The sequence below is a fragment of the Mustelus asterias genome, chromosome 2 (genome assembly GCF_964213995.1).
Source record: "Mustelus asterias chromosome 2, sMusAst1.hap1.1, whole genome shotgun sequence".
In the NCBI taxonomy this organism is placed as follows: Eukaryota; Metazoa; Chordata; class Chondrichthyes; order Carcharhiniformes; family Triakidae; genus Mustelus; species Mustelus asterias.
Window position 1 is genome coordinate 48,581,573 of NC_135802.1, and position 25,963 is coordinate 48,607,535.

Consider the following 25,963-nt stretch of genomic DNA (forward strand, 5'->3'; position numbering starts at 1 on the left):
GGGTTCTTGAGAAACGTTAAACTAGACAGGTCCCCAGGGCCTGATGGGGGTACACCCCAGAATACTGAGAGAGGCAAGGGAGGAAATTGCTCGGACCTTGAGAGAAATCTTTGTATCCTCACTGGCTACAGGGGAGGTCACAGTCAGAGTTTTAACAACACCAGGTTAAAGTCCAACAGGTTTATTTGGTAGCAAATACCATTAGCTTTCGGAGCACTGCTCCTTCATCAGATGGAGTGGAAATGTGCTCTCAAACAGGGCACAGAGAGACAAAAATCAAGTTACAGAATACTGATTAGAATGCGAATCCCTACAGCCAGCCAGGTCTTAAAGATACAGACATTGTGGGTGAAGGGAGCATTAAGCACAGGTTAAAGAGATGTGTATTGTCTCCAGACAGGACAGCCTGCAAGTCCAGAGGCAAGCTGTAGGGGTTACTGATAATGTGACATAAATCCAACATCCATGCAGACGCTACGACAACGGATGAATGAACACCACTCGACAATCACCAGGCAAGACTGTTCTCTTCCTGTGGGGAAACACTTCAGCAGTCACGGGCATTCAGCCTCTGATCTTCAGGTAAGCGTTCTCCAAGGCGGCCTTCACGACACACGACAGCGCAGAGTCGCTGAGCAGAAACTGATAGCCAAGTTCCGCACACATGAGGACGGCCTAAACCGGGATGTTGGATTTATGTCACATTATCAGTAACCCCCACAGCTTGCCTCCTGGACTTGCAGGCTGTCCTGTCTGGAGACAATACACATCTCTTTAACCTGTGCTTAATGCTCCCTCCACCCACATTGTCTGTATCTTTAAGATCTGGTTGGCTATAGGGATTCGCATTTTAATCAGTATTCTGTAACTTGATTTTGTGTCTCTGTGCACTGTTTGATAGCACATTTCCACTCCATCTGATGAAGGAGCAGTGCTCCGAAAGCTAATGGTATTTGCTACCAAATAAACCTGTTGGACTTTAACCTGGTGTTGTTAAAACTCTTGCTGTGTTCACCCCAGTCCAACGCCGGCATCTCCACATCATGACTACAGGAGAGGTCCCAGAGGATTGGAGAATAGCCAATGTTGTTCCTTTGTTTAAGAAGGGTAGCAAGAATAATCCAGGTAATTACAGGCCGGTGAGCCTTACATCAGTGGTAGGGAAATTATTGGAGAGGATTCTTCGAGACAGGATTTATTCCCACTAGTAAATAAGTGGACGTATTAGTGAGAGGCAATGGTTTTGTGAAGAGGAGGTTGTGTCTCACAAACTTGATAGATTTTTTCAAGGAAGTGACGAAGATGATTGATGAGGGTAGAGCAGTGGATGTTGTCTATCTAGACTTCAGTAAGGCCTTTGACAAGGTCCCTCATGGCAGACTGGTGCAGAAGGTGAAGTCGCATGGGATCAGAGGTGAGCTGGCTACGTGGATACAAAACTGGCTCGGTCAAAGAAGGGACTTTAACCTGGTGTTGTGAGACTTCTTACTCGGTCAAGGAAGACAGAGGGTAGTAGTGGAAGGGTGCGTTTCTGAATGGAGGGCTGTGACAAGTGGTGTTCCTCAGGGATCAGTGCTGGGACCTTTGCTGTTTGTAATATATATAAATGATTTGGAGGAAAATGTAACTGGATTGATTAGTAAGTTTGCAGACGATACAAAGGTTGGTGGATTTGCAGATAGCGATGAGGACCATCAGAGGATATAGCAGGATATCAATCAGTTGGAGATTTGGGCGAAGAGGTGGCAGATGGAGTTTAATCCAGACAAATGTGAGGTAATGCATTTTGGAAGGTCTAATACAAATAGGAAATATACAGTAAATGGCAGAACCCTTAAGAGTATTGATAGGCAAAGGGACCTGGGTGTACAGGGCACTGAAAGTGGCAATGCAGGTGGAGAAGGTAGTCAAGAAGGCATACAGCATACTTGCCTTCATCGGCAGGGGCATTGAGTTTAAAAATTGGCAAGTCATGTTGCAGCTTTATAGAACCTTAGTTGGGCCGTATTTGGAATATTGTGTTCAATTCTAGTCGCCACACTACCAGAAGGATGTGGACGCTTTGGAAAGGGTACAGAAAAGATTACCAGGATGTTGCCTGGTATGGAGCGCATCAGCTATGAGGAGAGGTTGGAGAAACTTGGTTTGTTCTCACTGGAATGACGGAGGTTGAGGGGTGACCTGATAGAAGTTTACAAGATTATGAGAGGCATGGACAGAGTGGATAGTCAGAAGCTTTTTCCCAGGGTGGAAGAGTCAATTACTAGGGGGGCACGGGTTTAAGGTGCAAGGGGCAAGGTTTAAAGGAGATGTACGAGGCAGATTTTTTACACAGAGGGTGGTGGGTGCCTGGAACTCGTTGCCGGGGGAGGTAGTGGAAGCAGATACAATAGTGACTTTTAAGGGGCATCTTGACAATTACTTGAATAGGATGGGAATAGAGGGATATGGTCCCCGGAAGAGTAGGGGGTTTTACTTAGGTTGGTAGCATGGTCGGTGCAGGCTTGGAGGGCCAAAGGGCCTGTTCCTGTGCTGTAATTTTCTTTGTTCTTTATTCCGTAGATCATATCTGGCTTTCTGGGTGTAGCTTTGGGTGAAATGAAGTGTTGTAGACAACCACACGCATTCTCACGCCATGTTTTCCCGTATCTCACTCTCTCTGCTTTTCTCCCTGTACCTTCCCACCCTCAGCTGAGTGTCTTTGCAGGCAATACGCTCCCATTGTACATAGGGACTTTGCTGTGCCAAACCCATGTAAGTAAGTCCAGCTGACTACACCTCCTCCCTCAAACCAGTGAACATGTTTCCTTTCCTTTTTCTGTTTTCTTGTGAATCCCCAACATTTTTCTCACTTCCTTTTTCCTCAGCTCTTCATTTCTCCTTTCTGTCATTTTCTATTCTTGCTCACCCCTCCTATTCTGACCCTTTCAAACTTGTGTCTTTTCCTTGTCCCCACATTTCTCTATTTCTCTCCTCACTCTCCCTCTGCTGTTTCTCCTTTTTTCCCCTCCACCCAAACATTGATCCTGATATTTCTTCAACTCCAGCTCTGCAACTCAACCTTCACTTGATACTACATTTGGGCATGACTTCCCTTATCTTGGATGTTCAACTATTTATTCATATAATTATCAGCTTGTGGTATAATTTCCTGTTCTGGCACAGATAATAAAAGCAGAACATTAGAGCATAAGAACCCAATGCACATTTTCTAAGTACGACCGCCAAACTGTTTCCAACGTGTTCAAAAGAGAGCACGTTATTTATGCATCCCTTTTTAAATATTGCATGATATGTCATCATTGTACTATTGGGAATACAGTAACAGTTGTGTAATAGGAGCAACTATCTGTTGGGAGTAGTTTGAGGAGAGATATATTATTTTCTGTGAAGTACATGCACAGAATTCAGTTCAACATCCTTCTAATTCTTGCCTATTATATATAGATTATAAAAGGTGACAGGACATATAATCAGTATAAAATGGAACGTTACAGCTGTGTGCCTGTGTTTTTGTTTGAAAAAAGCCAGACTTTCTGGCTGCAAATCTACCACATCTGGTGGGGGATCAAAGTTTATATGTTTCGCAAATACATTTACAATATTTTTTGGATCAGGCAGTCCAACCTCAGTACAGTACCGCTGTGCATAGCTCGATGAAAATGCTTGCTACAGGACCAAAATTAAGAAAATAAATAAATTCTTATCACATCATTGAGGAATGATGCCAGTTCCTTTAAATTTTTGCAATTGGGACAGTGTGATTTCCAACCCTTTCCCACCTCCAGAGCTCTGTTGATTCATCTCCATTTTTGAGTTAAAACCTCAGCCCTGCATCCTCCTCCAGTAACATGTAATTTATATGTTGTTTCCCACATGGAACATTTTAATTGTTCAGTGTCGTCTATGACTGTTGGATTGCATTCTTAGTAGTTACTGAAATTGGCTATGGTACTTGTGCAGTTTTTTCTAACAGTCACTTAGTTTTCTATTTTTTTCTTTACTTTAAAACATGAGCGTTGCCTAGTGGTGCTGATTTCTTTATATCAGCTTTGCCAATTTCCTGTCCCAATTTTTATTTTCCTCCTCATTGCTTTCATTTTTAGCCTGCAATTTGCTGCTAGTTAATATCAGCAGTTGGTTTTCATAATTTGCTCTGAGTGCTGCAGACTAAAAAATATATAGAAATCACAGTGACCATTTTGACTCCTCTACGGCTGGACTGTTCTTAACTGGATAGTGTACTTGATGTTAGTACTGAAAAAGGTGGAAAATATTCATTCTGTACCTTGGAAAAATATTCACTCTAAAATGTATCATCTTATAAAGAGGGAGGTACCAGGTTTGAGTATAGACTGTAAGCAAGCTAAAATGATTTCCCACTTATTGTAACATTAGTGCCAGAGAGGATTAAAGTAACTAATACACAAACATCTCATCTATTTCTTTGAATGTGATCAGAATGTAATTTCTCTCCCATCCCCTTTTCATTTAGAAATTCCTAAACCATTAAAAACGCAAATAATTCGTAATTAGAATGTATTCTACAGCTGAGTGATTATTGTAGAGTTATAAATCTAGTTTTCTCAAGGCTAACTCATTTTTTATGTGGTTGTATTATAGATACAAGAATCTAATTAGATTGAATCTGAGAAACTGTATTTTAAGCACTTTACAGTTGAAATTTATAAAAGATATGATAGTATTTTAAATGTGTTTTCAAACAGAGATAAATTAATAGAAACACTGGAGAGCTGCAGATACACTTACCAGGCATTCCTACTATCACCAACCTTGGTACGTAGACAAGCCAATTCAATAGATGAGGTTTGATCCTTATTTTTCCTATCCCTTCTCCTTTTTTGTTAATTTCAGTGGTTAAAATAATGCTTTATATTTTATTTTGAAAGGTGACATTCTGATTTTAAACAAAAGAAAAGTTGTTGAACTGGCAGTACAATTGAGTTGTCTCATGAACTTTGATTTATAAAAATGCTTGATTTTCCACATGAGCTTTGTACCTCTGAGGCATCTGACTCTCAAGGAGTGTAAATTGGAAATTTGGGCACGTATGGCTCCTGGTTTTATGGCAGTAATGTAAATGGTTGGGAAATTATGCAGCCACACACAGTCCAATTTCAGATTATGGGTTCTTCAGTTGTAAGGACCTTGCTTCAGCCCACCTTACATTGAGCACCTTCCTGATCTGCAGTATAAAGTATCCTGTGATGAATTTATCCACTGATGCTTTGGAGTGCCCTTTCTAAACATTTCTCCTGTTGATTATTATAAATTTTATAAATCTACATTTTTGGAATCAGTATTTTAATAAATTAAACCATTGTAACCTGAGACAATTTTAGGTGTGGAAATATCCCTCCAGTGGTCAAAAATTTTAATTCTGTTTTGAAATTTTAAGCAATTCAGTCACATGAAAACCATGAAAAAAAGTCATGACCCTTAGTAGACATCATTGTTGAATTGAGGGACAGCCTCCACCGCTGTCACTGCACAACTTCACAATACTGATTGCCTGGTCTCTACCAACATTTGAATTGCACTTTGGGAAGTGAAAGGCCACTGACCTTCCACTTTGGACCTTTCAGAGAGTTATGGAGCCTGACATTGAGCACATTTGGGCTTTTAAATGACATGGAATTCCCTGTCACTGCTGACTCCTTTGCCAGATGACAACCATCTGAGTTTCTATGGCAATGGTCAGTGCCACTGTTGTGCTTCTGGCCATTCACTTTGCATGTGATAGAATGGTCTCCATGGCTCTGCACAAAGATTTGATACTGGTAAGAGCTCAGCTCCTTGCTCTGACCCATTGCATGCTAGTTCACTGGCAGGTTGCCTAGCATACCTTTGATATTGATGCATGTCAAACCATGATCTCTGATAAGCAGGACAACACTTGAATACTCTTGAGCAGAATTAGTAGGTGATCTTGCCTTCTGATGAGCTGAAATCTGTCTTTCCATCTGTCTAAAATGAGTGACCTCCTTTAGGCTAAGGAAAAGGACATATGAAACTATTTAAATGACACAAAAAATGGTGTGGTTACAAATTTGCTATGAATTAACAATGGTCGTGTTCTCTTGCGATTTATTTGGAAAATCTTCTGCCCACCAGGTTATAGTGCCGACAGAGCAAAAGCCCTAAATTTGAGCCCCACTTGGGAGAGAGTTAGCTGCTGTCAGGTAGAAATACTACAGTTGGCTACATTATCCCTCGATTATTAGGAGGAAAAACTATGCTTCTGGTTGCTCTCCAGTAAACTGTGATGGGAAGTGCATAAATTCATAAGATATAGGAGCAAAATTAGGCCATTCGGCCCATCGAGCCTGCATCACCATTCGATCGTGGCTGATATGCTCCTCATCCCCATTTTCCTGCCTTCTCCCCATAACCCTTCAACCCATTACCAATTAAAAATCTGTCTAACTCCTCCTATTTACTCACTGTCCCAGCATCCATCACACTTTGGGGTAGTGAATTCCACAGATTCACAACCCTTTGAGTGAAGTAGTTTCTCCTCAACTCTGTTTTAAATTTGTTACCCCTATCCTAAGACTATGACCTCTCATCCTAGAATGCCTCACAAGGCAAAGCAACTGCTCCACATCTACTTTATCTGTACATTTTATCATCTTGTATACCTCAATTTGATCTCCCCTCATTCTTCTAAATTCCAGAGAGTATAGGCCTAAACTGTTTAATCTCTCTTCATAAGACAAACCCCTCATCTCTGGAATCAATCTAGTGAACCTCCTCTGAACTGCCTCCAATGCCACTACATCTTCCCTCAAATAAGGGGACCAAAACTGTGCACAATACTCCAGGTCCAGCCTCACCAATGCCTTGTATAGTTGCAACAGTGCTGGTGAAAACGGGTTTTGGTTTCAAGCAAAAAGTCTGCTAACATTCACTGTTGAGACTAACATGGTGCTGGGTTCCTTTGACATAGAACAGAAAGCCCAACCCTACTTTAACCTGATATTTATTAATTTTAAACTGGACTTTTTGCGAACAGAGACAGTAAAGATGGTTGACCCTCCTGTCTGGAAATTGTCATATCTCATTATGCATAGAACATAGAACATAGAAAGCCACAGCACAAACAGGCCCTTCGGCCCACAAGTTGCGCCGATCACATCCCCACCTCTAGGCCTATCTATAGCCCTCAATCCCATTAAATCCCATGCACTCATCCAGAAGTCTCTTAAAAGACCCCAACGAGTTTGCCTCCACCACCATCGACGTCAGCCGATTCCACTCACCCACCACCCTCTGAGTGAAAAACTTACCCCTGACATCTCCTCTGTACCTACCCCCCAGCACCTTAAACCTGTGTCCTCTCGTAGCAACCATTTCAGCCCTTGGAAATAGCCTCTGAGAGTCTACCCTATCCAGACCTCTCAACATCTTGTAAACCTCTATCAGGTCACCACTCATCCTTCGTCTCTCCAGGGAGAAGAGACCAAGCTCCCTCAACCTATCCTCATAAGGCATGCCCCCCAATCCAGGCAACATCCTTGTAAATCTCCTCTGCACCCTTTCAATGGCTTCAACATCTTTCCTGTAATGAGCTGACCAGAACTGCGCGCAGTACTCCAAGTGGGGTCTAACCAGGGTCCTATAAAGCTGCAGCATTATCTCCCGACTCCTAAACTCAATCCCTCGATTAATGAAGGCCAGTACGCCGTACGCCTTCTTGACCGCATCCTCCACCTGCGAGGCCGATTTAAGAGTCCTATGGACCCGGACCCCAAGGTCCTTCTGATCCTCTACACTGCTAAGAATGGTACCCTTCATATTATACTGCTGCTTCATCCCATTGGATCTGCCATAAGCAGCCTCCAACAGATCGTCTGGGACTGTTTAGACCAATTTCAAAAGGAGCTATAGAAATGTCATTTACATCTGATAAGCCAACCTAGTGGAGTCCATAGGTCTGTTAAGACATTGGTTTCCCAAACACCAGATGCTCAAAACGAATGACACCTCTTTCGACTTATAATGGCTGAGACATTATCAGTCCTGAAAACAAAGCCAAATTCCAGACACTGGATAAATATCCTTTGTTAAAGTCACTGTGGAGCTGGAAGATCACATGATCCAAGACTCTGGCCTTTTGAGCTGTTTAATATTACCTTTCTGAGCTGTGCATTCATTCTCCTGTTTAACGTCTAACTGGCAAAACACACAAAAGCAAGCTCTGTCCAGGTTGGACCACAGGCCCATCCAACCTAACTCTACGGGAAGATTTCATATAATTGTCTACAGAGCTGATGCAATCTCTGAATGCCTACTTCATCTTGAGACATCAGCACCACCTGAAAAGCGAATCTTACACCAGTCCCTGCCAACTGAACTTGAAACACCTACGTGACTTTGAGACTCTGGAATTCACGTTTTCCTGTGGTTTGTGTTTCGTAAACGTCCTTTCCTCTATTCCTCTTGTTGCTGTGTGAATGGTTTTGAATGTGTATCGTTGACTCACCTGCTGAGTTAATCTTAACTCGAGTTTGCTGTGGGATTTTTAGAAAAATTGGATCAAAAACCAAAGGGTTGGGAAAATATACTGCCATTTATCCTTAAAAGCAAACTAATCCAAACATCGCCTGTTTGTGGACTTGTGGTAAGAGGAAAACAGTGTTGTTTGAATGGACATCTTCCTGTCCATAATAATAGGAAGAATGGTCTCTTGGATAAAGCACCAAAGGACTATCAAAACCCATAGGGAACCATAGCCAAAAATTATTTTTTGTTTCCAATGGAGGATAGGAAAAAATTGTAGGTGGGGATGGAGAGTGAGATATGAATGTAAGTCATTTTAACCTATTTGATGCTATCAAGATAATTTAAAAGTTTCATTTTTTCATAGTCTTGTTACTAACTGATAGAAAATAAACAAAAATGATAGTTTTCTTGCTCCCTCCACTCTATTCAAATATATTCCCCAGATGTAAATTACCCACTGCTAATAACATTTGATTTTGTTTGTTTTATTGAATTATATGTGTCTATTCCTCCTTCCTTTCGAATTTTGATGATGCTGACAAATATTTTTCATTAGTTAAGCATACCAAACTCAAGGCTGCGATATTTTCTCCTTGCAAAGCTCCAACCTGATGCTTTCTGCTTCCAAACTTCTCATCAGGTAGGTTTTAATTTGGTTGTATGATGAACGTAGTTTAAAAGATCAGTGGAAAATAGCTGGTTCATAAGCATACCTCATCTCAAAATCATGCAATTTATTCTAAAGAATTAGTTTTCAGTCATTTTGCTGAAAAGGCAGCAATTATATGAAGGGATAAAGTATATCCTCTTTGCTGTAAACTTCTATATCCTGAGAATATTTTGATCATCTCGGTGTAGGCTATCTATACAAATCCAACCAGATATTTATCTATCATTTTGAATAATTCGATTGACAACTTCACTGGCTTTTGCTGGGAGTCTGATTATTCTCTCGGTAATAGGAATTCTTCAAAACTTGAGATATTATCGCCAATTTTTAATAGTGCTTTTGTGCACCCTAATCCTATGCAACAGCCAAACTATGAAGAAAATGTGATTATCTAGTGTAGATGTGCTGGTCTACTTGCCTGTTAAATGAACACCATATGCAAAATTCCCTCTTTACATAAAGCTGATTTCATTTTTATTAGTGTAATTTATAGATGCTTTTGATAACTGTAATGTTTGATATCTCAATGCTATGTTGTTTCCTCTGGGCAAAGTACCAAGGATTCTGCCTGGAAGAAACTAGTACATAGCAGATTGAGAACTATCACATAAATAAGCATCATTTCTTAAAGCAGTATGCAAGTTGATATTCTTGATTTACATCTTATTTGTCTGCAGAGGTTAAACTTCTTTTAAATAATCTGTTAAGGCACACTAAAATATGAATTTTTTAAAAAGACCTTGACCATATACGTATTTCATTCCAACCCTCTTTCTTGATAAATATTTTTTCACTTCCGATGATTTTGAATCAAGAATGTTTAGCATTTTTAAAAGAGAGGTAATTCTTTATACGTTTTCTGTTGCAAGTAGTTTTGCAGTACTAACCAGTATGGCTCTACTAACATGTTTATCTATGCTTTCAGATACTAAAATATTTCCCAGACCATGATGATACAGATTTGAGATCAACAGATGGTTCTAGTTTTAACCAGATATCATCCACTGAGGGTGACAAAAAAGAACAGAAAGACCCTGAATATTGTGCTGAGAATGGCAAAAGTCAAGCAAATGTGAATCTCCTTTACAAATTAGAGACACCAGAACATCTGAAACACAAGCAAATTCAGAACAATGACTTGTCGATCCGGATGATCCAAGACTTCTTGGAAGAGGGACTGCAGGATCCGAGCCCGTACATCATACCCTCAAAGTCCTTACTGCGTTATGCTTTGATACTAGACATAGTTGAACAAACTTGTAGGAGATCAGTGTGTTTCACTAAAGGGTAGGCCACTTTCATTCAATCAAGAAACTGATATTTTAATGTTTAAAGTAAAGTAGCCTTTTTAGTCAGAAAATCGCTCAGCAAAAATCTATGAATGATGCCTTACTCATTGTTCTGCTTTGGTTTAAACACATACAGATCATTTTATTATAGTTTAAATTCTTGGGCATTTTTTTTACATCTGGCAGGTTCGAATGTTAGCTTTGTTCAGCTTTGGTAATATGTTAATTATGTGATTCATGCAAACTTTGACTAGTAGTGTTACATAAATTTGGTAGGATGATATTGCTTCTAAAATTAGCTATTTTAACCAATTCAAAAACAATGAAATTAAAATTACTAATTGGTCTTCTGTGGTATTGGCAAGATCAAATGCAATATTTAGGCAAAGTGAGGTTAGAAAACAGGAAATTGGGCTGGTCCAACAGATATAGTTTTAAAAAGTTTATTAGTCACAAGTAAGGCTTACATTAACACTGCAATGAAGTTACTGTGAAAATCCCCCAGTCGCCACATTCCGGCACCTGTTTGGGTAAACTGAGGGAGAATTCAGCATGGTCAATGCACCTAACCAGCACGTCTTTCAGAATGTGGGAGGAAACCGGAGCACCCGGAGGAAACCCATGCAGACACGGGGAGAACATGCAAACTCCGTACAGACAGTGACCCAAGCCGGGAATCAAACCCAGGTCCCTGGCGCTGTGAGGCAGCACTGTGTCACCATGCCGCCCACAAGGAATGTATAGTTGAGCTCTCCTTTTAATATTTATCAATCTGTGCTTACTTCCATTACATTTGTAATGGAAACTGTCTCGCTGTAATTATACCCTGAAACTTTAAGATTTTCATAAAAACTCTAAGGAAATCATCTCCATCTGCCAAATTCAACCTATGTTTCTGTTATCAGCTGATACTTAGCCATGACCTTAATCCCAGTTGTTTTAACTGTTCAGAAAGCAGATATTATTTTTTCCCTAGATGTCATTATCTTGAAATTCATCCATGATGTTCTTGATGCTCACCAGTTATTGCCATCTTTTAAGAAAGGAAAAAAAAATAGAAGGGAAATCTTTCACTCCAAAAACATTGCTATTATGCAGGATCAGAGTTTTATTCAACAACTTAACTAATTTAGGGTTCTCTAATCAGTCAACTCTAATTAAGCAAAGAAATAAAATTCGATTTCTGTGAATGAAAATCTTTACTTGATTTCTCATCAACTTTCGAATGTCTTGGCCCTGAAGAGTTTTCTACCCAGTTACTGAACTGTCCTTTTTAAACTTTTGGGAATTTGCCCAGCTTCTTTTTTATGGAGGTGCACAAGAGGCTAGAGTTGGAGAAATACAGTGTTTACAGAAGGTTTTTAGGGTTCGAAGTGATTACAGAGATAGGGAAGGACAGGGCCGTGGAGAAACTTGAAGATAAGGATGAGCATTCAAAATCCAACATGTTGCTGGATCAGGAGCCAGTTATGAGTGATTGGAACTTAATGCATCATGAATTGCACAGCAGAATTTAAGATTAGTCCAGGTTATGGAAGGTCAATGATGGGATACTGGCTAGATTATTCCTTTTATTTATTTTACAGAATGTCAGATATCATCAATTATCTGTGCAGAGATATTAATTTTGCAGTACTGATTTACTTAAGGCCCTAGTGATATTCAGGTACTAGCTCATAGTAAACTTTGCATCAAATCGGTCAACTGACTTGTGCTGTAGTTGAGGAGGAGGGAAATGAATGTACTATTTCCAAATTTGCAGATGACACATGAATAGGTGGGAAGGCAAGTGGTGAGGATGATGCAAAGAGTTACATAGAAACATAGAAGATAGGAGGAGGCCATTTGGCCCTTCGAGCCTGCTCTGCCATTCATTACGATCATGGCTGATCACCCAACTGAATAGCCTAATCCTGATTTTTCCCCATAACCTTTGATCCCAGTCACCCCAAGTGCTATATCTAGCTGTCTCTTGAATACATTCAATGTTTTGGCATCAACTATTTCCTGTGGTAATGTCTCCTCACCTCCGTCCTAAATGGTCTACCCTGAATCCTCAGACTGTGACCACTGGTTCTGGACTCCTCCACTATCGGAAATATCCTCCCTGCATCCACCCTGTCGAGTCCTGTTAAAATTTTATAAGTCTCTATGAGATCCCCCCCTCATTCATCTGAACTCCAGCGAAAACAATCTCTCCTCATACGTAAGTTCCGCCATTCTCAGAATCAGCCTGGTAAACCTTCGCTGCACTCCCTCAAGAACAAGAACGTCCTTCCTCAGAAAAGGATACCAAAATTGCACACAATACTTGAGGTGTGGCCTCACCAAGGCTCTGTGTAATTGCAACAACACATCCCTGCTCCTGTACTCAACCTCTCGTAATGAAGGCCAACATGCCATTTGCCTTCTTTACCACCTGCTGCACCTGCATGCTTACCTTCAGTGACTGGTGCGCAAGGAGACCCACGTCCCACTGCACATTCCCCTCTCCCAATTTACAGCCATTCAGGTATAATCTGCCGCCTTGTTTTTGCTTCCAAAGTGAATAACCTCACACTTATCCAAATTATACTGCATCTGCCATTGATTTGCCCACTCACCCAACCTGTCCAGATCATGCTGAAGGATCTTTGCATCCTCGTCACAGTTCACCCTCCCACCCAACTTGGTGTCATCTGCAAATTTTGAGATGTTACATTTTGTTCCTTCATCCAAATCATTGATATATGAATAGCTAGGGCTCCCGCACCGATCCCTGTGGCACCCCACTAGTTACTGCCTGCCAATTTGAAAAGCACCCATTAATTCCTACTCTTTGTTTCCTCTCTGCCAACCAGTTTTCTATCCATCTCAATTCACTTCCCCCAATCCCATGCACTTTAATCTTGCACGATAATCTCTTGTGCGGGACTTTGTCAAATGCTTTCTGAAAGTCCAAATATACCATGTCGACTGGTTCCCCCTTGTCAACTCTACTAGTTACATCGAGTTGACGGAGGGATGTAGAAAGGTAAATGAGTGGGCAAAAACCTGACAGATGGAATATAATGTAGGAAAAAGTGAAGTTATGCACTTTAGCAGGAAGAATAAAGAAGCTGAAGGTTTTTTAATGGAGAAGGACTGCAAAAAACTGTAGCACAAAGGGATTTCTGGGCCCACATGCCTAAAGCACAAGTTAGCATGCAAGTTCAGCAGGGAACAGGGAAGGCAAATGGAATGTTAGCCTTTATTTCAAAGGAAATGGTGTATAAAAATAGGGAAGTCTTGCTAAAACTGTACAAAGCGTTAGACCATTACCTGGAATACTGTGAACAGCTTTGGTCCCCATATCTTAAGAAAAAATTTACTGGCATTGGAGACAGTTCAGAGAAAGTTCATTAGGTTGATCCCAGGCATGGAGGGATTTTTTTTATGGGAAGTTCAATAGGTTGGGCCTGTACACATTGCAGTTTAGAAGAATGAGAGGCAACCTTATTGAGACATATAGGATTCTCAGGGGCCCTTACAGGGTAGATGCTGAGAGGCATTTTCCCCTTGAAGAGTTTAGGACCGGGGGCATAATCTCAGAATAAGTGGTTGCCCTCTAAAACAAGGATGAGGAGGAATTTCTTCTCTCATTGGGTAGTGAATCTGTGGAATGCTTTAGAGGCTGGGTCATTAAGTATGTTCAAGGCTGAGATAGACAGATTTTTAATCAGTAAGGGAATTGAGGATTATGGGGATAAGGTGGGAAAGTGAAGTTGAGGATTATCACATCAGATCAGTCATGATCTCATTGAATGACGGAGCAGACTTGATGGGCCAAACGGCCAACTTCTGTTCCTATGTGTTATGGCCTGTAGTGATGGATACCAACCACACATTACCCCTGTCCTGAACAATGAGTGAGACTTAATAGGTGGTTCATAATATTATGGATTTGGTTAAATGTTTGAAGTTTGGAAATGACCTGATTTTTTTAACATGATACGCTCTCTCATAAACAACAACAATGACATTTTCAGATACTTTTTTTTTCCACAGGCAAGTGCCAACTTTGTGTAAGTTCACTCTTTGTTGCAATAATTAATTGGTTCTGCATTCTAATAAAGGTATGGCCATTATGTCGAAGGTACGGGTTCAGTGTTAAAAACTGCATCAGATGTGGAGGTATGTTAAGCTTTGGATCTTGTCATGGTAATTAACCATTTAAAACTACAAAAGGAACCTCTTATTGATTTAATAGAGCATGTGAAAAGTGGCTGAAAGTTGGAAACCCGTTGTAGCACAAAGGGATTTCTGGGCCCACAATTATCGCAATGATGAGGTCAATGACAGGTCAGCCATCCTGCTGGCAGGTGGCACGAATGGCACTTTTATTCATTTGCTTTTATGAATGCTCATGAGAATGCTTTCCAATCTTGTGCCACACCAGCGGGAAAGTACATCAGCAGCAAACCCGATTGCTAAAGGGCGGCATGCACAAGATGGTTCATAGTTGGCATGAGACTTTGATGTGTGTGCAACAAACATTTCTGCCATAGCGCTGCATTGCTCCTGATTTGCTGTACACCACCCTGCTAGGACAAACAAGTTCCTGCCCTCCATCTCCGTGGTGAGCTGCTCTTCATAGACAACGCCCTACTGCTGGACCCATGTGCCCTCCTGTGTCACTGCCTCAGTTCAGTAGAAGATGATTGAATTGAGGAACTGACTTCCTCTTGAGGCTGCTAACCCTTTCCCTCTGGGTTGCTGACATCCTGCTCGTTCTGGCGGGCTGGAGAGAGTGATATGAGTGTGCCGGACTGCTATTTAAATATGATACTGGGACCTTTGAACCTGCCAGCTGAGGGGGGTGGATGAATAAATTGGAGGGGAGCACATCTGTGCACAATTAATGAAGTTCCAAATGCAGAACCTGGTGTGGGATCCCACCATTTTGGTCAGTAGGACAGGCACCACCAGAGCTGCTTGCCACCATGCTTAGTCTCAAAATAGGAGTATTGCTCCCTGAGTTTCTGATTGTAATGTGGCTATGTGTGAGATGCAACAAGCCTGAACCCTTTGGACTTGAGGGTGCTAAAATGGGAGACATACCATGGGGACATAATCAGGACGGGGCATCAACAGTTGGGATAAGAGTGTTTGAGCAAATTAACAGTTTGAGAGGGATTATGATGCAAGTAGGTGTAAGGCGAGGTGTTAAATATCAGAAATGTGCGGCACTTCAGCAATATAGTTGTGTGTAGAATGATTTTAATGTCAGGAATCTGTTGTAAGTGTAACAAGGTAGCCACTACTGAAGTTGTAATTATGAATTAATTCAGAACAGGTTCAAGAATGTTGCCTTACATGATGTGTTTGGCAGTCACTGCTCCCCTGTATATATATTTTCCATGGATCTCAAACAAATGCAACAATAGTGCCTGAAGTTGAAATTCAACAGGTTTTCTTTTGACCCGAATTTTCTAGCAATATGGTCAAGACAAAGACACAGCTACAAATTGTCTTTGTCCACATTTGACCTGGATCCAATTTCAGTACACAGTTTTTATTTTGTTCATATCAATTCAATCCAAAGTCCAATTCAAAGTCTCAACAAGTGAGACATTCCAGATCCAAGCTGACAAGACAGGCTCACCACTTCCTGTCTTGGACTTGATCTACATGATCCAAGCTGATTGGAACAGGCATTGCACCTCCTCCAAGGCTTGATCTTATTTGCATCTTAGCCAAAGCCGAGATGCCGCTTTAAAAAAATGCCTCAAATGCAGCCTCAGTGTAACCTCATGACTTCAACCAAGTGCGGGACAGCAAAACTACATTTGATCTTAACCAAAAGGCCGGGATCCAGTACACAATCTGCTACCAGAAAGTAGCGTAAGTCAAAGAATCCAGCTGCAGTGCTTCACTTTTTCTCTAATCTGCACCCTCTTCAAGTGCAGCTCTCCAGTAGGAACAACCAGTTGTTGAATTCATGCTTCAGTGTTAAAATATACTTCAGTAATGTTTGTTGGAATTTTTTTTGAATTGCTTTCAGGTTTATGGTCTGTTAAGCAACACTTGATTTGAAGAAACTTGTTTGCCTTTCACCTATTTAATTTTTTTTTTTTTTAAACAGCTTTCTGAGATCTTCCAGTCATTTCAGGCATTATCAGAGGATGAAAAGTTGAACCAACTGTCAAAATTAAAACTGCGGTATTTCACTCCAAGGGAAATAGCAAATCTTCATGGATTTCCTCCAGAATTTAGTACGTGCATAATGTTCCAGAATATTGCTGTTTTGTGAAAATGAAACTTCAGGCACTATTGTTGCATTTGTTTGAGATCCATGGAAAATATATATACAGGGGAGCAGTGACTGCCAAACACATCATGTAAGGCAACATTCTTGAACCTGTTCTGAATGAATTCATAATTACAACTTTAGCAGTGGCTACCTTGTTTTCTATGACTCTATGCACATTACACACCTTCTGAATCCAGAAAGGCACTTGGGCAACTGCTTCCTGCCTTACCATTGAGACCGCATAACTAGTTACTGGAGTGCACACAGTAATTCAGGCATGACTTTCTTCAACCTTTCTATAGCTAACATTTGGTCTTCACTTGCCTCTTCACTATGATAGAATGAATATGATATAGCACCAGCACTGGAGAAGGAGAAAAATGTTCCGCTGAGACTCCATGGGCTGGGATCATTATCCTGGTGAATTGAATATTATTGCAGTTGACAGGACTTTAAACTAATTAAAAGCAAAATACTGAGATGCTGGAAATCTGAAAAAAACAAAAAAGATTGGAAAAACTCAGCAGGTCTGGCAACACCTGGGGAGAGGCAAACGGAGTTAATGGCCGGAATTTTATGGCCACGCCCACCCCGGAATTGGGGCGGACCCGGCTCGCAGAACGGAATTCTCCGTTGGCCTCGGGTGGGATTTTACGAGCTTTGCCCGAGCGAGTTCGTAAAATACCAGCCAATGTTTCGAGTCCATATGACTTCAGAGTTGAAGAGAGGGAGAATTGTGATGGATGATATATAAGGAGCAGGTGGAGCAAAGTAGGTCAGTGATAGGTGGGAGCTAGGAGAGATTGCAACAAAGATGTGTGGGACATAAGACAAAGGAAGTGTTAATGGCAGAAGAAGGACTATGGAAGATGCTGATAGTGAGTGGTGTGTTTTAATAGAAGAATAAAGGTCAATGCTCAGTGAAAGCAAAACTCAAGATGGAGGAGAAAAGTCACAATCTAAAGTTGTTCAACTCACTGTTGAGTCCCAAGGGCTATAATGTGCCTAATTGGAAGATGAGGTGCTGATCCTCCAGTTTGCATTGGGCTTCCTTGGAACATTGTAACAGGACAATGACAAACATATGGGCAAGAGAGCAAGATGCTGAGCTGAAATGGCAAGAAACAGAAAGGTTGCGGTCATGCTTGAAGGCTGAACAAAGATGTTCAGCAAAGTGGCCACCCAGTCTGCATTTAATCTCCCAATGTAGAGGAGACCACATTGGGAGCAGGAGACCAAATTGAAGGAGGTGCAAATGAAATGTTGCTTCACCTGAAATGACTGGGGCCAAATCAGTGAGATCGAGGAGGTAGAGTCAAGTATTACAGCTTCTGCAATTTCAAGGGAAGGGCACAAGGAGTGGACCAGAGTGTGACAGAAGGAGTGGTCCCTGTGGAATGCTGACAGGGTGAGAAAATATGGATTTGTGGTGCCATTGTGCTGGGGTTGGCGGAAATGGTGGAGGATGATCCTTTGAACGTGGAGGCTGGTGTGATGAAAAATGAGGACAAGAGAGACCCTACCATGGTTCTGAGAGGGAGGGTAAGGGCAGAGGTGTGGGAAGCAGTTGCCCAACCACAAAGGGAGGTGGGAGGGAAACCTCAGTTAAGGAAAAAGGCAGACATGTCAGAAGTGCTGTTTTTGAATGTGGCGTCAGCAGAACAGATGCGATGGGGGTGGAGAAAATGGGAGAATGGAATGGAGCCCTTACAGGAAGCAGGGTGTGAGGAACTGGTGGTTGGTCTGTTATCGGATATGGAGACAGAATGGTCAAGGACGATGGACCACGTTAAAGTGAGAGATGGGTGGAAATTAGAATCAAAATTAGTACATTTTTCCAGGTCCAGATGAGAACATGAAGCAGCACCGATACAGTCATCAATATAACGGGGAAAAGAGTTGTTATAATTGGGGCCTGAGCAGTACTGAAACAAAGAATGTCCCACATACTTACCCCTCCAAACGGCAGGCATAGCTACGGCCCATATGGGCACCCATAGCCACACCTTTTATTTGCAGGAAGACAAGTTAAAAGAGAAGTTGTTGAGTGACAGAACAAGTTCAGCCCAGCGAAGGAGAGTGGTGATGGACGGGACTTGTTTAGACCTCTGATCAAGAAAGAGCAGGGATCTCTAAGACCATCACGGTGGGCGATGGAGGTGCAAAGGAATTGGACATCCATAGTGAAGTGGCAGTGTTTAGGGCCAGGAAACTGGAAATTGTTGAAATGACAGAGAGCATAAGAAGCAACGTGAATGTAGATGCGAAGAGGCTAAACAAGTGGAGAGAGGATGGAGTCAAGATAGGAAGAAATGAGAAATTATTTTTTTGGATCTACAAGGGCTGTCCCGTTTGTAGATTTTAGGAAGGACAATGGACAACCTTGCATTTTCCCTACATTATACTCCAGTTGCCAGATATTTGTCCACACACCTAACCTATCTAAATCCTTTTGTAATCTGCTTATGCCTTTTCACCAATTACTTTGCTACCTATCTTTGTATCATCAGCAAATTTAGCAACCATACCATCGGTTTCTTCATCCAGATCATTTATATAAATTGTAAAGAGTTGAGGTGCCAGCACTGATCCCTGCTGCATGTCACGAGTCACATCCTGCCAACCAGAAAATGAGCCATTTATGCTTAATTCTTTTTCCTGTTAGCTAGCCAATCTTCTACCCATACCAATATGTTACCCCTACACCTTGTACTTTGTTTTCTGTAATAACCTTTGATGAGGCATCCACCAGTTATCCCTTTATCTACAGCATTTGTTACTACTTAAATACAAGTAAAGAAATAATGCTGATGAAATGAATGTGACTAAGTGACAAATCCCCCAAATCTGACAACATCCCCATGGTTTTAAAAGCAGTACCTGCAGAGATAGTGGATGCATTTGTTTTGATCTTCCAGAATTCTTTTTAAAGTAGAGTTAAAGTTTATTTATTAGTCACATGTAGCCTTACATTCACACTGCAATGAAATTACTGCAAAAATCCCCTAGTCACCACACTCTGGCGCCTGTATGGGTACACTGAGGGAGAATTTAATATGGCCAACCTGCACACCATGGGACTGTGGGAGGAAACCAGAGCACCCGGAGGGGAAACCAGAGCACCCGGAGGGGAAACACGCAGGCATGGGGAGAACGTGCAAACTCCACACAGACGGTAACCCAAGGCGGGAATTGAACTCGGGTCCTTGGCGCTGTAAGGCAGTAGTGCTAACCACTGTGCCACCCCAAATTCTTGCGATTCTAGGACAGTTCCCTGCTATTTAAGAAAAGAAGAGAGAAAACTGAAATCCTAGAATATATTATTAAGGGCATGGTAACAGAGTACTTAGAAAATCATAATCTGATATTCAGAGTTAAGACAGTTTAACAAAGAGAAGTTGTATTTAACTGACTGTTAGAATATTTTGCAGATGTAAGATGGAAAAGGGGGAACCCGAGAAGATGTGCAATGAAAATTCACTAGCTTGGTTCTTAGGATGAGGGGATTGACCTTTGATGAGAGATTAGAAAAATGAGAGGTTTATGATCAAACGTTAGAAATTCCTTCAGGGACTTGACAGGGTAGATGCTGAGAAAATGCCTCCTCTAGTTGGGTGATCAAGAACATAGACTCGGAATAAAGGAGCCAGCCATTTCGGACTGAGATGAGAAATTTCTTCATTCAGAGGGTTATGAAACTTTCGAACTTTTTACATCATTGTGAATGATCAGTTGTTGACTGTATTGAAGACAGGGGTTATTGATTTCTGGATACCAAGGGAATCAAAGGATTTGGGGATACTGTGGGAAGGTGGAGTTGAGTTGCATTAGTCATGCTCTTGTTCAATGGAGGAACAGGCTCAAAGAGCCAAGGAGCCCACTCCATCTTCTATTTCTAATGTTCTAAAAGGGGATTGTAGAAGTTTGCCTGTAACCGACTACCACATGATGTAATGTCTTGGTCTACAGTTAAATGTGGGATATTCAAGCTTCTGTTCTTGAATGTTACAGAGGTGCACACCATGGAGGCTCGGAAACCACATAAAGTTAAAATCAGTATTCCTGTCATTTTGCATACATCTAAAGTTTTTGATACTAAAAGATGATCCGATTTAATGGCCTCATAACAAAGGAACATAAGAAAAAGAAACAGGAGTCGGCCATTCGAATAATCAAGCCTGCTCTGCCATTCTGTTAGATCATGGCTGGTCTGATTGTGGCCTGAACTCCACTTTCCTGCCAGCCATCTCATAATCCTTGACTCCCTCATAGATCAAAAGATTCATCTAACTCGACCTTTAATATATTCAATGACTTAGCCTCTCTTGATTTCTTGAGCATGTGGATATGGGGCAGCACAGTGGTTAGCACTGCTGCCTCACAGCGCCAGGGGCTCGGGTTCGATTCCCAGTTTGGGTCACTGTCTCTGCGATGTCTGCACATTCTCCCCGTATCTGCATGGGTTTCCTCCAAGTGCTCCGGTTTCCTCCCACAGTCCGAAAGATGTGCTGGTTAGATGCATTGGCCATGCTCGATTCTCCCTCAGTGTACCCGAACAGGCACCGGAATGTGGTGACTAGGGGATTTTCACAGTAACTTCATTGCAGTGTTAATGTAAGCCTACTTGTGACACTAATAAATAAACTTCTGTGGAAGAGAATTCCAAAGGCCAATAACCCTATTAGAGAAGAAATTCCTCCTCATCTCTATCTTAAACTATGCCACCTAGTTCTAGAGTGCTCCATGGGTTTTTCGAGAAAGTGACGAGGATGATTGAGGGTAGGGCAGTGGATGTTGTCTACATGGCCTTCAGTAAGGCCTTTGACAAGGTCCCTCATGACAGACTGGTGCAGAAAGTGAAGTCGCATGGGATCAGAGGTGAGCTGGCAAGGTGGATACAAAACTGGCTCGGTCAAAGAAGACAGAGGGTAGCAGTGGAAGGGTGCGTTTCTGAATGGAAGGCTGTGACAAGTGGTGTTCCTCAGGAATCCGTGCTGGGACGTTTGCTGTTTGTAATATATATAAATGATTTGGAGGAAAATGTAACTGGATTGATTAGTAAGTTTGCGGACGACACAAAGGTTGTTGGATTTGCGGATAGCGATGAGGACCATCAGAGGATACAGCAGGATTTGGATCAATTAGAGACTTGGGCGGAGAGATGGCAGATGGAGTCTAATCCGGACAAATGTGAGGTAATGCATTTTGGAAGGTCTAATACAGATAGGAAATATACAGTAAATGGCAGAACCCTTAAGAGTATTGATAGGCAGGGGGATCTGGGTGTACAGGTACACAGGTCACTGAAAGTGACAATGCAGGTGGAGAAGATAGTCAAGAAGGCATATGGCATGTTTGCCTTCATCGATCGGGGTATTGAGTTTAAAAATTGGCAAGTCATGTTGTAGCTTTATAGAACCTTGGTTAGGCCGCATTTGGAATATAGTGTTCAATTCTGGTCACCACACTACCAGAAAGATGTGGAGGCTTTGGGGAGGGTACAGAAAAGATTTACCAGGATGTTGCCTGGTGTGGAGAGCATTAGCTATGAGGAGAGGTTGGAGAAACTTGGTTTGTTCTCACTGGAGCGACAGAGGTTGAGGGGAGACCTGATAGAAGTCTACAAGGTTATGAGAGGCATGGACAGAGTGGATAGTCAGAAGCTTTTTCCCAGGGTGGAAGAGTCAATTACTAGGGGGCATAGGTTTAAGGTGCGAGGGACAAGGTTTAAAGGAGATGTACGAGGCAGATTTTTTATACAGAGAGTAGTGGATGCCTGGAACTCGTTGCCGGGGGAGGTAGTGGAAGCAGATACGGTAGTGACTTTTAAGGGTCGTCTTGACAAGTGCATGAATAGGATGGGAATAGAGGGATATGGTCCCCGGAAGGGTAGGGGGTTTTAGTTAAGTCGGACAGCATGGTCGGTGCAGACTTGGAGGGCCGAAGGGCCTGTTCCTGTGCTGTAATTTTCTTTGTTCTTTGTTCCTCCATGAGGGGTAACATCCTCTCTGCATAAACCCTATCAAGCCCTCTCAGAATTGTATCTGTTTCAATAAGATCACCTCTCATTCTTCTAAACTCCAATGAAGATAGGCCCCATATGCTCACCATTTCATCAAGACAACACCTTCAATCCAGGAATCACTCCAGTGAATTTTCACTTAACTGCTTCCAGATTATTTTGATAGTCACATATCTTCTGTCTACTAATGGTTTAAATTATATCTTGATTATCCTTGCAGATTTTCCTGAGAAAATTTCACTGAGACAAAGTTACCGTCTGCTAGGAAACAGCCTCAATATCCATGTGGTAGCCAAGCTCATTCGGTTGATGGTTGAATGATGTTGAAAACCCATCGTTTTTATGACTTATCGTATGGAAATATCTACATCTGGAAATGTTTATTTTAATAAATAAATGACAGATTGCTTGTAATATATATTGCATGATGATACTTCTCAGAATTGACTAATTTTGATATTGGTATCTTGAAATAGTTCTTTCATATTTTGCTACATAGAAATTTGCCTTTCTGTGATTGCTTAACCGGTACTGTCTCCAGATGAAGCTGAATTTTGCTCTTAAATTGGGCTTTGTGACACAAGACTGTTATTCAGCTTCCTCACAGCATTATGGGTGCAACTACGCCAGATGGATTGCAGAGGTTCAAGAAGGTGGCTCGCCACCACCTTTTCAAGGACAATAAGGGATGAGTAACAAATTCTGGCCTTGCCAGCGACACTTGCATCCCATGAAAGAATGAAACAAAAATGTAATGTAAAGAATTTAAAATTAATTCTTAGGTGAATATTTTAGCTGTTTTCTCATAGATTTTTAAACTGTGCAGTAAATTCACAGAATAATGTCAGAAACTAAATGTATCTTGATAGAATAAAATATGTTATACATAGTTATTTTGTTTTGAGCATGATTTTTTTAATACTCTTTCTTTGCACAGCAAGTCCTTGTTTCTTTATCACCCTAATCTATGTTTTGAAGTATTCTGGAGTCAAAGAACAATACAGCACAGGAACAGGCCCTTCGGCCCTCCAAGCCCGCGCCGCTCCCTGGTCCAAACTAGACCATTCTTTTGTATCCCTCCATTCCCACTCTGTTCATGTGGCTATCTAGATAAGTCTTAAACGTTCCCAGTGTGTCCGCCTCCACCACCTTGCCTGGCAGCGCATTCCAGGCCCCCACCACCCTCTGTAAAATATGTCCTTCTGATATCCGTGTTAAACCTCCCCCCCTCACCTTGAACCTATGACCTCTCGTGAACGTCACCACCGACTTGGGAAAAAGCTTCTCACCGTTTACCCTATCTATGCCTTTCATAATTTTATACACCTCTATTAGGTCACCCCTCATCCTCCGTCTTTCCAGTGAGAACAACCCCAGTTTACCCAATCTCTCCTCATAACTAAGCCCTTCCATACCAGGCAACATCCAGGTAAACCTTCTCTGCACTCTCTCTAAAGCCTCCACGTCCTTCTGGTACTGTGGCGACCAGAACTGGGCGCAGTATTCCAAATGCGGCCAAACCAACGTTCTATACAACTGCAACATCAGACCCCAACTTTTATACTCTATGCCCTGTCCTATAAAGGCAAGCATGCCATATGCCTTATTCACTACCTTCTCCACCTGTGACGTCACCTTCAAGGATCTGTGGACTTGCACACCCAGGTCCCTCTGCGTATCTGCACCCTTTATGGTTCTGCCATTTATCGTATAGCTTCCCCCTACGTTAGTTCTACCAAAATGCATCACTTTGCATCTATCTGGATTGAACTCCATCTGCCATTTCTTTGCCCAAATTTCCAGCCTATCTATATCCTTTTGTAGCCTCTGACAATGTTCCTCACTATCTGCAAGTCCAGCCATTTTCGTGTCGTCCGCAAACTTACCGATCACCCCAGTTACACCTTCTTCCAGATCGTTTATATAAATCACAAACAGCAGAGGTCCCAATACAGAGCCCTGCGGAACACCACTAGTCACAGGCATCTCGCCGGAAAAAGACCCACTACCACCCTCTGTCTTCTGTGACCAAGCCAGTTCTCCCCCCATCTAGCCACCTCCCCCTTTATCCCATGAGATCCAACCTTTTGCACCAACCTACCATGAGGGACTTTGTCAAACGCTTTACTAAAGTCCATATAGACGACATCCACGGCCCTTCCCTCGTCAACCATTCTAGTCACTTCTTCAAAAAACTCCACCAGGTTAGTGAGGCATGACCTCCCTCTCACAAAACCATGCTGACTATCATTAATGAGTTTATTCCTTTCTAAATGCTCATACATCCTATCTCTAAGAATCCTCTCCAACAACTTCCCTACCATGGACGTCAAGCTCACCGGTCTATAATTACCCGGGTTATCCTTCCTACCCTTCTTAAATAACGGGACCACATTAGCTATCTTCCAATCCTCTGGGACCTCACCTGTGTCCAGTGACGAGACAAAGATTTGTCAATTGGAATTAAATAACAACATGTTCAGTTTTCATGGAGAAATTTATATGGTTTATTCAAAGAATTTGGCAATTTTCCCTTCATTTGTAAAACTTGCATTACGACCTGTTGAGCAAGCTCCCAGCTAAATGACACTAGTATTGCATGCAATCATAGATTCATAGAATAGTTACAACACAGAAGGAGGCAATTTGGCCCGTTGAGTCCAACGCCGACAACTGCCAGTCTCCAGATGCAATTTTACAACTCATCCGCTTCATCCTGGACCACAATGTCTTCACCTTCAACAACCAGTTCTTCAACCAGACACACGGAACAGCCATGGGGACCAAATTCGCACCTCAATATGCCAACATCTTCATGCACAGGTTTGAACAAGACTTCTTCACCGCACACCTTCAACCGATGCTATACACTAGATACATCGATGACATTTTCTTCCTTTGGACTCGTGAACAATCACTGAAACAACTATATGATAACATCAACAAGTTCCATCCCACCATAGAAACCCATAGAAACCCTACAGTGCAGAAGGAGGCCATTCGGCCCATCGAGTCTGCACCGACCACAATCCCACCCAGGCTCTACCCCCACATATTTACCCGCTAATCCCACTAACCTACGAATCTCAGGGGCAATTTTTAACCTGGCCAATCAACCTAACCCGCACATCTTTGGCCATCAGACTCACCATGGACTACTCTCCGGAATCGGTTGCATTCTTGGA

General features: G+C 41.9%; 1 protein-coding gene across 5 annotated transcripts in view; it reads left to right on the forward strand.

The window, feature by feature from the left end:
* trdmt1 (tRNA aspartic acid methyltransferase 1) overlaps positions 1-23,670 on the forward strand; it is a 73,704-nt gene extending 50,034 nt beyond the window's left edge. For 4 of the 5 annotated variants that reach the window (XM_078234763.1, XM_078234785.1, XM_078234793.1 and 1 more), the window contains 6 exons: positions 4,728-4,797; positions 9,083-9,166; positions 10,122-10,483; positions 14,580-14,637; positions 16,589-16,718; positions 22,999-23,670. In XM_078234763.1, the coding sequence (XP_078090889.1) occupies positions 4,728-4,797; positions 9,083-9,166; positions 10,122-10,483; positions 14,580-14,637; positions 16,589-16,718; positions 22,999-23,099 (805 nt within the window). In that variant the 3' untranslated portion in view covers positions 23,100-23,670. The remainder of the gene's footprint in view (positions 1-4,727; positions 4,798-9,082; positions 9,167-10,121; positions 10,484-14,579; positions 14,638-16,588; positions 16,719-22,998) is intronic. The other variant, XM_078234777.1, reaches the window with a different exon arrangement.
* The last annotated feature ends 2,293 nt before the right edge of the window (positions 23,671-25,963 follow it).